The sequence below is a fragment of the Chroicocephalus ridibundus genome, chromosome 6 (assembly GCF_963924245.1).
Source record: "Chroicocephalus ridibundus chromosome 6, bChrRid1.1, whole genome shotgun sequence".
NCBI classification, from domain to species: Eukaryota; Metazoa; Chordata; class Aves; order Charadriiformes; family Laridae; genus Chroicocephalus; species Chroicocephalus ridibundus.
This window is the reverse complement of record NC_086289.1, coordinates 39,470,786-39,486,158: the sequence shown is the minus strand read 5'-3', so window position 1 is coordinate 39,486,158 and position 15,373 is coordinate 39,470,786. Positions and strand designations below refer to the sequence as shown.

Genomic DNA, 15,373 nt, shown 5'->3' with positions numbered 1-15,373 from the left:
CATTAATATGATCTCTAATACTATCACCCATTCAGTTAAACAAAGGAAAAATGAAAAAAAAAAATTCATTTAGACCTTAAGAAATGTAAAGTGCATCCCTTCTAGGATTCTTCACAGGAACACAATGATAATCTAACATACTATTGTACCTGAATTACTTGATATAAATATATTAATCCAAGGGTGGGAATCTGTCAAATTCTAACATCTATGCTGATCGCTCAAGGAGATATTTAAAGGTCAGACATGCTAACTGTGTGTCTGACTTAAAAAACAAGGAATAGTTATTTTGTGAAATATTTTTATTCCCTGAGATTTGCTGGTCTCCAGACTTTTTGTAAATTAGAAATGAGTGAACTCAGTATGCCAAGTGACATTCCACACAGTGAAACTAAAAATAAACTTCTAAAAGCAGGATTTTCTGTTTATTCAGTTGCCAGAAGTTGACGAATATGTGCACTGGATGAAATGAAACGTCCCACAGAGGCGTTAACTCAGTTACTGTTTGGAGATCCTAATTCTGAAACCTTAGAAGAGACAGTCCAACATCAACAACAGACCTTTGAAAGCTACACTGCAGAGCAAGGAATTAAAATAACATGATTAGATTTCATACTTTAAGTGATCTAGTGACATATTTCTATATATGAGAACAAAAGTAGGTAGACTGTTTCTCTGCATCTATTGGCAATTTCAGTACAATTTGTTTGTTTGGTCATTGGAAATGTTGTATAACATATAATCCGCGTACCATCCAAATCTCTCTCACTACAGCTTCACTATCACTTTAACAGCTATATACTGCTGATTTTGAGGCTGAATGGCAAATGATTTGAAATCGTTTTTCATAAAGTATTCTAGTGAATTCACATGCACAAGTAAACATACTCACCGCGTTGATCCTGGCATTGATATCCGTGATTTTTACTTTTAGGTTGCAAGCCGTATAACACAGCAACATCCAAGCCTTGTACCAAAGCTCCCAATGTATCAAAAACTGCTCTTAAAACATTTACTTATCACAATACACTGCTTTACCTGACCTTCCTTATTCCCCATTATATCCTCTTTTTCTTCCCTTCTCAAGATTTTTACAAAGGTTTTCTGGTGGCAGAGCTACTTTGATTTACATATAACCCTTTACCATTGATAGGGATCCATCTTTTAATGCACAGGAAGGATGAAAGGCTACAAGAGACGAGCTCTGGTAACCAAACCATTTCCACTGAGTGTAAAAGAGGTCATTCTGTAAATCCAATTGAGGCCCATCATCTACTGGTGATGACTCAGCTCTCTGCCTGCTTCTTTCACTAGTCATTTCAAGCTGTAGCTCTAGCATAAAACATGTAAGGAAACCTGCCGAGGGCAGTGTTGTAGAGCACAAATTGACACCATACCCAAATGGCAGTGACCCATCAGGGTACAACACTGGCTTGCCTAGAACCAAAACATCGGCATATTAAAAGAGCACAACTAACAATAACGTATTGATATTTTGCATAGTCAGACCCTACTTATAAACATATTCTGTAAGCACATGAACATGACCACAATAAGAGGCCAAAAAAACCCAACCCAAGAGATGGGTGCAGTTGCACGCAGGCAGCACCAAGTGACAAAGCATTACCTGATCAGTGAGTCTTCTAATCCCCCGATACATATATGCGCGTGTGTGTGCCCATCTGCACACAGGTATGTGCTCATACACGTTCAGTTGCAGCAATACCCATCATCAGCACAGATTCAAACGTGACTCTAGCAAGATAAAGCATTTGCCCTGAACCTGAAGACACGCACAAAGCTGGAAAACGAAATCTGCTGGTAGCTGCTCCGTACCCTTTGCTGTGACTACTTTTCTATTTTGAAATACCTACATTCACTTTAAGCAAGACTCGTGGAAAACCAATTATTTAATATGAAGTACACGAGTAGTAGCATCGACTCAACCGCCGACCCTCTACACTCTACCGAGGTTTCACCTTCATTAATTTCAGTCACACATGGTTGTGGGGAGGACACAACTTACCACTTCAACAAAGACAGCGAAAGGTTTAAGGATATTTCAACTCAAGAGCTGCCTTCCCAGGAGACCCATTTACTTAATGCATATTGTGACTTACAGATGAGGTGTGTCGCTTCCATTAACTGCAATGCGAATTGAAGTTTCTACTTCCAGCTCCACTTCTTTAATGGGGAGTTAATGGTTCATAAGAATTCATAGCAAAATAGATAATTTTAAATCATTGCAGACACATGCAAAGCATTAAGGAAATTCATACCTCTCCCCGCCACTCAATTTAACCATCTTTCTTGCAGGACTGGCTAGTTTGAACAGAAATTTTAACTTTCCAATTTTTATCAAACATTGAATCAAGCATTAGAAAGCTGAGAAATAAAGTTTATTATGCCGTTCAATTCAAGTGCTGCAGGTTCTTTATTTCTCTAAATTTTTGTTTATATTTCACGTGACTGTACGGTCAGCATCTAGCCTTAGTTTTGGCTGTTGTTCCCACCACATTCTCCAAATAAATAACTTGAGTGCTGATAGCATGTACGAATAAAGTGCTATAAAACCCGCCAGTACTACCTATGTATAATCCAGAATATTTGATGCCTTCCCAACAAGGTGCTACAGATAACAATTATTTCATAAGCATCAAACCCCAAGACTCCTTCTATAGCACATACGTTGAAAAAGATACAGAAAAAACCCACAACATTGATTCTGGACCCCTAAACTATTTAGGTACCAGATATACCAAACTATTTTAATGATAATTGACTAATACTGCACCACAGATTACACACAGACGTTCTGCTATTAGAGAGTAACACCTATCATATCATGGATGTTGTGATCACACACCGTTTAAACACTTGAGAAGAAAAACACTTGGGTTTTTTTCACTTGATGTAAGCATGATTATAAACATGATACAGCTTTCTACTCTAAATTAATATTGCACCGTGCAAGTTACTTTTATGGCACTCAGGCTGCATTACAAAAAACCAAAACACACAGGAAGAGTCCTGCTCAGTATGTGGCCATGACTACCAGGGGGAATTTCATTTTGTTGAGACCAGTCATCAGTTTCTAGTTTCAGCAGACACTACTGCAAGAAAATTCAGCACAGGAGGAAGAAAACAGTCTGTTTTTAAAAGTTACTCCAGTACCAACTAACAGAGCTGCTTGTGGCTGGTTTCCTTACCAGTAAAACCTGCACACCCTTATCTATCTGACTTGAGCAACTGCAACAGCAGCTCCCCCAAAGCAGAGGGGTTCCACCAGCGTGACCTGGACTTTCTTCACCCTTACAAGCAGCCGTATGTGATAAATCATGTCCACACGCAGCACACAACTGTGCCTAGCTTATGAGGTTAAGAAAAATAAATAATCACAAAATAAAAATCAGGAAGGAGTAGTAACTTAATATCAGGAATAAAAGCTGCCTGTGCAAAGTGTTGACTCTAACGGGGTTAAAGCACTTCATCACGTCACAGAACGCTGCATAAATGGACTACAGATCAGCAATTAGAGAACAGTATCATTTGAAAAGAGAGCTAAAAAAAAAGACATTAATTTTCTTACACATTTTCCATGACTCAGTGCAGGCAGGTTCTGCTATTTCAGGTATTCACAAACTCCTGTTACTAAACTTCGAGCAAAACAACAAGCAACCTTCTAAAAGGTGTATGTGAAACCCAGAAGACAGCAACATTATCGCTCCCATTAAACTTCAGAGCAAGGAGGTTTCAGCTGTACCTAGCCACACCAAAAACAAAGACTGGCCACGACTTTGCCTTCGGTAACATCTCACTGACATAACAAGTTAGACAGTAAAAACAAGTTGGCGTATTAGCAACCAGGGAGCTAGACTACTGCTGTATTACAAATAATTGTGGTCTACATACTTGTTAAAACTAAATGCGTATTCACAAGCGCTGTCTGGAGTCAAAGACCAAGTCATCAAAATGTATCGTTTTAAGGGAGAAATGACACATCTCAGCATTTTGGGCCACTGTCACCTTTCCACCCGCAATCCCCGTTAGTTAACAGGTTTTCTGGGACCGGTGCTCACTGCTGCGCTGGACGCGGCCACCCAACTGCCCCACGTGCTGCTCCACACCCTGATCAGCCAACGCGGGGTAACTGAAGGCGGCGCGTGGAAAACCGAGGTGCACTCACCGTTACGACTTTCTTCGTCAATGGGAACTATTGTGGCTGGAGGACCTGTTCTGGCCAATTTGCAATCTATAAAGATGAAAAGAGAAGTTATTTCTAATTCCAGAAGAAGGATCTTGGGGGTTTTGTTGCTGTTTTTAAAACAAGTTGGCATAATCAGTATACTGAAGACAAATATTCACTTACATACGATGTATGTAGGAGCTACAACTGTTCACTAAGTTACACTCACGGAGGATCAAAATCTGAGCTGTTTGCTCATCACTTACTCAAACTTTATAAAGCACGGGAAAATCTGATGACAAATGATTTAACATCTCAGATGCTGATCCACATTTAAAACAAACACTTAAACAGCAAAAGATTAACATGGTTTGTTCTGTTCTCTCTTATGCGAGCCTTCCTTTCCACGTCATGAACACACACGCACACTGAATCGTCGTGACATACCACCACAATACAGTCGGATGGCTACACTATGAACCTGTTCGTGTCTTGCTCTAGAGATACCACCAGGGATCTCTGTGAAGGACAAGTCCTTCAGGACAGAGAGTATACGATGGTAATTTAACCCAAAGAAATAATAAAGGAATGATTAAAAGCTATAGATCGTAATTAAAAGCTTCAGAACAGAAACAAACATAATCTGTATTTAATTGCAACAAAAGGATCTAATTAAAGAGAGTGAACAGAATTTTAATAATGTTCTAAGGAAAATAAAAATTAAAAACAGACGAGCAATGTTCAGGAAGTTACATTTTGCCATCTTACCCTCATATTGCCAGTCTGGAGTCAAAAGTTTAGAGTCATCAATGAAAGCAGAGCAGAATAACGAAAGAAAATAAGTAAGATTTGGTTGGTTTACTCAAAAGATAGGTTCAAAGACATAAAAGCAGTACATGCAGAGCTAGCAAATGCATAGGTGTATCAAAGCATGTATACTACATGTGATGACTGTACTTTGTGAACAATTTGGTTTTCTACATTAAATAGAAGAAAAATATTACCTCCTTAAAGCACACAGAAATAAAAGTTAATTAAGAAGCGCTTCTCATTTTCAAAGAGCCTCACAGTACCACTGAAACAGTGTGATAAGAGACAACCACTCTCCTTCCCATTTCACCCTGGAGAACTGCATATGAGACCGCAGCGCACATTTGGGACACCCCTCTGATCCTCTCGACACGGCCCCGGCCACGTGGATGGCTACACCCCATTTGTAAGAAATGACAGCAGCTAATTAGTTTCTAGCCAAGGAAAGAAATGCTGGAGTATCACTGTATATTTTTTTTTTTTGAGAGAGAGAGCGCTAAACACTTTACACAAAAATCCCAAAAGAAAACCATCTGTAAATTGAACAAAAGAGCAAGCCGAGGTAAAATGCTATTTCCCAGCTTACAGAAAAATTACACATTCATCGACTTCAAAAGAATTGCGCTGCAGCTAATTACAGACTATGATTACCCCGGCACAGACAAGACCTACGAAGAAAGATCAAAACAGTGAAGGATTTATTCAGATCTCTGCTTAGGTGAAGCCTCTGAAGGACAACTCCGTGGCACAGTAATTTCCTCCAGCAACAGCTTTGCTATTCAGCTCATGAGTTCAACCGCAAGACCAAACTTCTAAACACCAAGGGTAAGGACTGGCAGCACACCATTCCTTGAGGCTGTTCATATGCATGAAGAGCCTGAATGACACCTGAATTAATAGTAATGATAATACAGTCACACTCTAATAACTTTTTTTTTTTTTTTAAAAAGACAAACAGGCAAACCTTGTTCCATAGTTAAAGCACAGAGAGCTTGTGTGGGTACTCGCTCACTCTCCTTCGCCACCGCTTCTAGAGTCTCCCAAACCCACTTGGGTTTGCTATCCTAAGCAGTCTAATTTAAATTATTTAATGACCAATTATCAGTACTTCTTTCTTTTATTCTTATATGCTCTAGTTTGATACAGAAAAATAGAATATTTTCTGTTGATGACTTTAAAGCTTTTTTGTTTGAAGGCATTAACAGAGCAAAGAGATCATCTGAAAAACTGTGTCTTTCATTTCATTGTAGTTTCCTACGAGCATTTCATGTGGGGAGATAACCAATGTTTGCATATCTGCATGAAATATGGATTTATTTTTTTTCCTTGTTCTTATTTTTTTCACTGGATGCTATAAAAGTAATAGGACCATAACAGACACAACTCTAACCTTTTTCCAGAGGCATGCATTAAAATTTTCTGGAAGTTTAGGATTTGGCTAACTGAATGACCCTTCAACAAACTCTCTGTTAAGGCAACGAAGCTCACCCATACAAACTTTTACTGAGGCTTTGTTTTCATGACTGGTTCTGCTATTCACCGTTGAACAGCTATCACCGCACACACAACCAAAAAGAAATCCAAAGCAGGGACAATTTTTATTTCTAAAAATTGCATATGCCTTACCAAAAGGATAAGCATGATTTTTATTTATTTTTAAAACTGAATGAGCTTTCCCCCCATTATTATGTTTCCATAAAGATGTTTTCTCCTTTCTGGGTGTCTCAATGAAAAGTTCACCCAAATCAGGCCAAACTCTAGCTCTGTTCTTCAATAAGCAAATTTTCAAAATTACAAGTCTAGCACATGTTAGCAGCATTTTCACAGGACCCATTTTCCCAATACATCAGGATTTCCAGAATTATAATCAAAGCAGTTATTCAGTACATTTATAATCGATGTTCAGCACTGAAATCTGGATAAGGAGAGTCTCAGAGAAAAGGCAGACTGTACAGTTTAAGTGCAGTGATTTGCAGAGGATTTATTGCAAGTGTGAGCAGGTGAAGCAATAAAATTTATCATGAGGTACATTTCAATGAAAATCAGACCAATAGGCAAAACTATTTCTATATCTAGGGGAGGAAAAAAAAAAAAACCAACCAGGATGTGTAGTATAAGTCTCGCTGTGGATTATCCTCATGGCACCAATAAAAAACTTCTGAAGAAATGTGTAGTTTTATTGCATAGTTAAGCGTTTAGAGATTATTTCATTTAATTTCAACCATGGCAGTACTGGCCAATTATCAGATTGGTTTTTTAAGATGCCTGTCACCCCTCTCTCCCCTTCTCAAAGGCCAAACCTAATAATGCCAATGCCACAGCCTTAGTTTCACGTTCATCACCATACACTGAACAGATAAATTAAAAATGGTAGTCTTACACAAACTCCCATTTCAAAGGGAGACAATAATTCTAATTAAAACCTTAAAGATGAGTAAAAAGTTTAAAACCTTAAAAGTTACCTAAAAAAAAAAGGTGATACCTTTTTTTTTCCCCTTGCAAAACGCAATCAAGCAGCAGCAGCAAGACCTCAACAAGCAATACGCTCAAGCTCTGTGTTGTATCACCAGGCACCAGCCAGACCCGGTGGGAAACACTGGACACATGAAAAAGGACATCTTTAGACTGAGCCAGGCGCACAGAAAGGTTATTCCCATCGTCAGGGGGATGGAGAGCCTACCCTATAAACACAACAGAGGCTTGAATTATTTAGTCTAGGAAAATGAAAGCTCTCTAGAACTACACTTGGGTAACTATCAAGGAAGAAATACAAGTTATTTCAACTAAAGAGCAATACCAGGCGCAAAGAACACCATGAGTGCGAAGGAGAAATGGCTGCACGCTGCCCACAAATTTAAAAAGTACATTTCCAGCCTGAACTTTCTTTTTCTTTTTTTTTTTTTTTGGACTGGCAGAGAAGGTAGATCCTGGAACACTCTTCCACAGCAGAAACAGCACAAAAATGTGATTTTGGCATTTTTGGAATATACCTTTATTTGCTTATGAAAGGAATTACATGAAATGCTCCTCAGCAATATTATGAGATGTTTTTTCTCAAGTTCTATTTAAACGTCTTCAACAGAAATTATTTTAGCAGTAATAGATTGCTTTATTCAATATAAACAGGCACGGATAATTCCAGCATCAAAGGTGACTTACGAAGGAAATATTTACACGAGCCTTTGCTTCCCTCTTCTTTTGTTTTAAAGTGTCCGATTGTAGGCCTCGGTATAAATCTATTAGATATTTTAACTATTCCAGTTTCACGCTGCAGATTATTACCAGAATACTGGCACACATCTAACTAACGATTCAAATTTTTAATAGAACTACCACAATTGCTATGAGAGGATGGTTTCCTTCCATCACACGGTTTCTTTGAAGGCCTCGTGCCCCATGGAAGAGAAGCCAGCCAGCAGCAGCAGGAACACCACGCAGACAGCGGCTGGTGGCCTTGGCTGACTGATGGAAGGAACCTGGAAGCTCAGGGAGAAGCCACACACCTAACCATAATCTATTCTTTCTACGTTTATTTGCTCCAACTTTCTCAACAAAAAGCAAGCTGCCCTCAAAATTCCTGGGCATATGGAGTAGGCATGGAAGGCAAATCATGCTAAATCAAACACGCTTTAAGAAAGGTAGAAAAGCCATTAGATAAATGAGCTTCTCGATCTACAGTTTTCACAATGTATTTTATGTTAAAGCAGCAGCACTGAGAAATGTAATTACGATGTAGCAGTGTCCTCCACCCCGGCCCCAAGCACCTTACAGAAGAGGCACTATGCATCAGGCAAATAAAACTTAGTAAATAAAACAACAAGCTATGAAGGCCTTCCTAAAAGCTTGCAGAAAAGCATTTTTGTTCCTGTCGTTAACTTCCATGTAACTAGTGCATTTGCTTTACAATTATACGATCAAGCCAAAGGTAGATAAATGAAGGGCCTGTCTCCTTGGGAGCAAAGTAAAAATCTATTTAACAAACTTCATGGAACAGTTAAACGGCTGAGATCCATTTGGTTTCTGATGGCTAACTTTCATTATTTTAACTTCTAATTATTTTTAATGAGATGGCTCAGAGGAAACCCTCAATCATTGGTGAAGGTAAGATGCTTGGAGAGGTCAAACAGCCTGAGCTGAAACAAACATAACTTGAATAATCCCGTACTCTGCCAAGGGAAAGCTGCCTGATCCTTTCACCTCGGCCTTGCCCGCTCAAAGCCACTTCCCGTCCAAGGGTCACATTACTGAGAGGAATTCTCTCTATTTCAACTTCACAGCTAAAGTAGACAGAAACATCTATAAAAATGAAGGAAAAAAAAAAAGAGGTTACTGAATTAGCTAATAAGAAACTTCAAGTGTGGGGAACAGACATGCAACACAAAGAGCCCTAAAGACACTGGAGTGGTGACATCCCGCGACCAGCTGGGGTTTAACCCACCTGACAGCCGAAGGCCCCCCCAGCCTGGGGGTTTGCAATTCACAGCAGCGGGCCGTCCCCTCCCCAGCTCTCTTCTCCTCGTTCCCGCCATCCCAAAGGCCGACTGCATCCTCACAGCCCTTCTCTGCTGCGGGGGGGTGGGTCTTTTTCTCCTGCCGTCTCCTGAGAGACCAGGTCCTCCACAAAGGTGTTTTCAACCTGCTCCAAATCACTCGATACACCTCTTCGCCACTAACTGTAGATGGAGTTTACGAGGCCACAGAAGCCTTTGCAAGTGTCTCCCTAACAACATTTTCCATAGGCCCTGTATTCATACACTTGCAAAGATGGCTGTAGCCTCACGCACATTTAGAAGCCGCCTGACAATACAAAGTTAGAGCTAGTTGCAGTGATCAAGACCGGCCTATAACATCCCTCTACTAAACAGAATTACTTGGAAACCCAAAATACCTATTCATAGCTTGTATTTCCCTAATTTCCAGTTAAATAAAACATTGGAATTAGTGGGGAGTTGTGTCTGAAGGCTGTTCTGACCATTAAATCATATGACTGCAGGGCACACAATCACACTGACTGCTTGAAAGTTTAATAATGAAAATGGCTTGCCCCATGAAGCCTTATAAATTTAAGTGACTAGAAGCAGAAAAAGGTCTCTGACAACATTTGAGAGGGGCTGTGTGTTCCCAGTAGCACAGTACGACTTTAAGAAAAGATCAACAACTTAGTCCTACCACAATGTGAAAGGCAGAAAGTGTTTTAGCCTGACAAAAATAAGAAGTGAGCTGCCCTGCAGTGAGTACGGTACACTCACCTGGAAAACAAACAGCCAACCTGAACCTTCCTGAGGATGTTATTCTGCGAAATAACTGTCATCTCCTGCTAAGTAATCCTGAAATTAAAACTGAAAAAAACCAAACCACTTCAATATGCTAATCACCAACTCTTCTTGCAGCTGCTTCAGAAACGCCCAATTATTACTCTTAAGTTATTCCACTTTTTCTCTTATATTCAGTTTTGATTTTATGTATTCAGATACGTAGTTCTGTTTGTTTTTATTTAAATAAACAGACGTAGGGAGTACAACAGGCAAGCTCAAAAAACTGACTCAGTTCCTAGGAGATACATAGCCTGATTTGAAAGACTTACTAAATAAAATTCTACTAAATACTGAAATTATTTTATCTGGTGGCAGAATAAAATTTCATTCTTTGTCACTGGAACAAAGATCAGATTCTAAACTTTATCAGTGATTGCAGAAGGCTCTATTCCTCTGCAGCATCAGCGCCTTTCTTACCTCAGCCTTCTCCCCCAGTCAGAAAAATCACACCTTGCAATTACTCTGTATTTATGTTTCAGGCACTTTTGTTCTGTTAATGAACTTCAGAATATTAAACTTAACAATTTCTTAGTATTTGCCTGTACATTTAATTCAACGTTTGGAAAGGTGATGTGTGTCACGGTTACAACAGCTTTCCTGCAAATCTGTGAACTCAGAGGACAGAATTAAGGCCTGACAGCTCTGAAACACTGAATTAAGCCATATTCGTTCAACAGGAAAAACTCAAACCTATCTTCAAGCACAGCCTACAAAAGTAACATTCCAATAATGTTAACTCTTAATTGATTTTTTTTTTCCTATCTGTTACTTTGTCCAAACTCTTCCTGAATCCATTAAAGTGTCTAGCATCTCCAACATCTCAGAGCAAGCTTATTTTGAACGTAGTCACTGCTTGTTCACATGGTATCACCTCATTACGGTGCAGGAAGAAATAGGCTTTAATAGGTCCCTACCTGACCCTCTGTCTTCAATAAACCACGTTTCCAATAATTTCAAGTGAGTTCAGGATTCTGGCCCACTTCAGTGACTATGAGGTACACATAACAAACATGCTAATATGGAAAATTTAATATTAAAATTAGTTGCCATTTTTAAAGGAAGTCATTGCAGCACTGGAACCTCTAGGCAAAGAGCCCTGCTGATGCCTCAGAATCACCATTAATTACACTGGGATAATTTTTAAGCCATATGTGCAAGTGTAACAACAAGGCACGTTAACAACATACAGGACCAGTCAGCTTAACCCCTCTTTAAAACAGATGAACACAAGGAATAGTTTTCAGGCTACCACCACGTATATCAGAAATCCTGTGGCACTTTAAGATGTCACTGTGCCCTGGCAGGAGGAAAAATCATCCCTATGCTGACCTGGCAAAGCACATCAACCCTTGAACGAAGCCAGCTCATTTTGTCCTGAAGTCCACAAGGTGACGTGTGTGGTCTTTTAATTTGTCCCGATGGTTTGAATAAGAGCAGCTGACGATGAAGCGGTAACAGATGACTGTCAAGTGAGATGGGAGGCTTTGACACCTTTGTCCACCCTTGCAGTTTCTGAAGCAGCCACAGCCCAAACACATGATTTCTCTGCATACTGGAATTACAGGCCCAGCTGCCTACCTGTGCTCTACGCCAAAGGAGACACTAAAGCCACTTTATCTGATACACACATGATTATAGAGAATATCTTGGATAGTTCAACACTGAACGCTGGGAAGTCAACTTGAATAAGGATGAGGCATTGGCGGCAAGTCATTTGGTTCTACAAAACACCTGACGGAGCAAGCAAGCCTAAACTACTTCCAGAACCAGGAGCGTGGCAGCAGAGTTAGAAAAAAGCCTAAATGAACAGAGAGGAGTCTTCTAGTACCCTAGAGCAGAGCTACAAGTCTAGATTTTTAAAGTTTTGTTTCTTCCCCTCTGGATTCATACTCATTTTAATTTTGCTCTGTTGACAATAAAACAAAGCAAACGCTCAACATTCCACAACACTCCTCAGCTCAGTGCGAGCAGTGAGCACTGCGCAGCAGTCTTCATTTCAAGCACGCTCTTTTCTGCAACTCTGACTCTTTCCATTTGCAACTCTGACTCTTTCCATTTATGTTGAGAGACAAAGAAAAAACAGCTTGTGAAAGAAGGTTTAGGAAGTCAAAATATTTAAAGCTTTTTTCCCCTCCTCATTTCTTCTGCATTGTTAAGCACATAAAACACTTACATAAAAGTCTTAGAGATATACAGCGAGAACCACTGAGGTCCAATCCTCTAGCCTGAGCCACTGATCATACTGCGGCCATTCTAAATAATAAATTAATGAGAAGCCACAAACAAAAAAGCAGACACATGATTTCCACCTGATCACTGAGTGGAAAATAAAGGACAGTTTGTGGACGCGCCACGCAAAAGACGTCCGATGGAAGAAAGCCAAAACACCTGCACTAACTGATGTACTAAAATGTTGCCAGAACAGCAAGTGCCAGGAGGGCAGGTTCTGAACGGCCAGGGAGGCTGGAGAGGGTACAAGCTATCGAGAAAGCCTGTTTCAAGAGAACTAAGTGGTTCAGAAAACAGAGTATCAATGAATACAGTAAAACCTCAAGCCCCTGGGTTTTATAGACTGAAATTCCCAGCAAAGTGCTTGGGAGTTTGCGAGGTGCAGGGAAAGTGATAGTGTGTTTCTCTGCTTTAATTGGAGATGGAAGAAACGAAGGAACTGAAATTCTAACAGTCTGTGGCACTGGCTGAGGTTAAAGCACCTCACAATTAAATCTGCCGGAAAAATCTACTTTGGTTTTCAGATGTGCTTTATTCTCAGAAATTAAGTAAACACTCCTTTGAAAGACCTTGTACTTACCTCCACGGTTTGTACTTCCACCGCTCATTCAGCAAGGAACACTCACACAAAAACCCCATGGAAGAGTCTCTCTAAACATCTCGATTTACAGAAGAAGGTTCCTAATAAAGAGCTACATAGAACCATACATTGAAATTGAGTAACTAAGCAACCCAATTTAAGGGGAAAATGTCCTGTCTTGTTTCCTGTGTGACTGAATGCAGAACTACAGCTGTGCAATTTTGGATAAGCTTGGCATAACCTTTACATTAGCAGGCTTGTACTACAATTGCTCTGTATTGCAAATAGCATAAGAAGGGCTTTCACAGACTATTTTGAGCTCTTCCTGACAGACATCTCCCTAATTGTAGAAACTGGGAAGGAATGACAGCGAGCTTGAGCTTGGTTCAAACACATTTGTGATACTTCTCAAACCTACACTGAATTTCTGTGCTTTGATTCAGGCGGCCTCTGTTAAGCACTACTCTAAAATTCATAGCTCAGAAATTCAAAGACTCAAGTGAAAGATGACTTAAATGTTAAAATCTGACTGTAGCTGAATCTGGGGTTGGTTTTAACTGGACAAAAAGCCAGGCTGAGGGATAATCAAGCACAAAAAGGACATAAACCAAATAAAGAGTATTATTGTGAGCTCTTGTTCCCACAGCCTCAGAAAAACGTGCTTTTATACAGAATATGCAACCTGAACAGCTGATTTATTCTGTAGCTTTATTTCTCCATTCTGCCAACTCTTTGTACAGAAATAATATCTGTAAAGGGTTTGGTACGTGAAAATTGCTCTGCAAGTGCTGTGGATTGCTATTTTACTTTTACAGCTTTAGTAAAATGCAGTACCATCCCCATCCGTGTTTCAGGCAATATTCTTTTAGATTGAAACAACTTTCCATTTTGCAAGCAGTTTTGGAGTCGACAGAGTCTTTAAAATCATACTTGTGCCTGAAAACACTGTAAAACGCATAAAAATATGGTACTATGCCAAGCAGCATCTAAAATTGGTATTACCAAAAGTAATTTTTAAGACCATTAAAATGCACTGGATGACTCGACAATAGCTGTAATATCTTGAGAAGTGCTTAAACTTCAAAAGTTGACTAAACCTGCTTTCAACCATTATTACACACTGAGCATTAAAATTTCATGCCGTTTTCAATATTTTCAAAACTGCGTTTTCCCTATTACCTGTGTGATGCATTTAAGACAAAAATTTCATACAGGAGGATGAAAAAACGTTTAATATTTGGAATTAAACTGAATTCAGGTACTATAAGCAAATTTTAAGTCGCAGCAATTTTAAATGCTGTATTAAAAGCAGACATTTAACCACTAGCTAGTACAAGCAACTTGGAAAAAGCAGCTGGAGATACTTGTAACCTTTTATATTGTTGAAACTTCTTTACATGCAAATAAAAAGGGATTAGCACTTATTAACTGCAACATGGGAGTGGAGACAGCTAAACTGCCTATAGATGACCTAATAATATTCACCCTTCCCCTGTTCCTAAATGGTAAATTCGTGACTTTGAGGCTCAACATTAGGGTTCATTGACACTGAAACCACATTTAATTATCAGGCTTCTCATTTTCCCCTGAACAGCTTCTCCTATTTCAGTCCATGGTTCTTTTTGTACATTACAGACGCAAAAAATGTAAGTTTGTCTTCCACAAAACTGATTGAGATTAGCCCAAACAAAAGAAAGATGCATTAAGAGGAAATTTAAGATTCCTAAATTTAGGAAAAAAACCTCCATGAAATTTTGCTATATACAGAGGAATATTTTCATTTTTTAAAGCCAATGTAAAATTTTAGAGTATTACATTACCATATGTGAATACCATTGAACAGTATGCTTGAGACTATGGCTTCAGCAACTTCCTTTAAAAAGCAGCACTTTATAAAGTAGACTAGGAAAAGTTATATTAATACGAAACCTCAAACTCCCTTTGGATTTTTAAGTTTATACCCGCCCACCCAGCCCTTCCCTCATCCTAAACACCAGCAACATTCACGTGTTATTGAGCAAAAAACAAGAGTCAAGTTGTCAGAGTCCTTCGGTGGTAGAAAACAAGAAGCTGTTTTGCTCCTCCAAAGTCACCCTTCCCACCCAGAGCACTAGGTGCTGTCAATATTTAAATAATTCCAAAAAATTCCCCTGGGTACCAGACGTGCCAAATCTCCAGCAGGTATCCCACGCCTACCTCCACCGAAAACAGGCTGCGCTAATTAACCTGCCAGTTCTACCATTGTTTGTGTTT

General features: G+C 39.4%; 1 protein-coding gene across 21 annotated transcripts in view; it reads right to left on the bottom strand.

Moving 5' to 3' along the window:
- PCDH15 (protocadherin related 15) overlaps positions 1 to 15,373 on the bottom strand; it is an 811,115-nt gene that overhangs the window by 329,299 nt on the left and 466,443 nt on the right. For 17 of the 21 annotated variants that reach the window (XM_063340181.1, XM_063340176.1, XM_063340174.1 and 14 more), the window contains 2 exons: positions 4,955 to 4,969; positions 4,187 to 4,252 (listed from right to left, as the gene is read on the bottom strand). The exons of 1 other annotated variant lie outside the window; for it this stretch is intronic. In XM_063340181.1, the coding sequence (XP_063196251.1) occupies positions 4,187 to 4,252; positions 4,955 to 4,969 (81 nt within the window). The remainder of the gene's footprint in view (positions 1 to 4,186; positions 4,253 to 4,954; positions 4,970 to 15,373) is intronic. 3 more of the 21 variants (XM_063340196.1, XM_063340192.1, XM_063340191.1) reach the window with 1 other exon arrangement.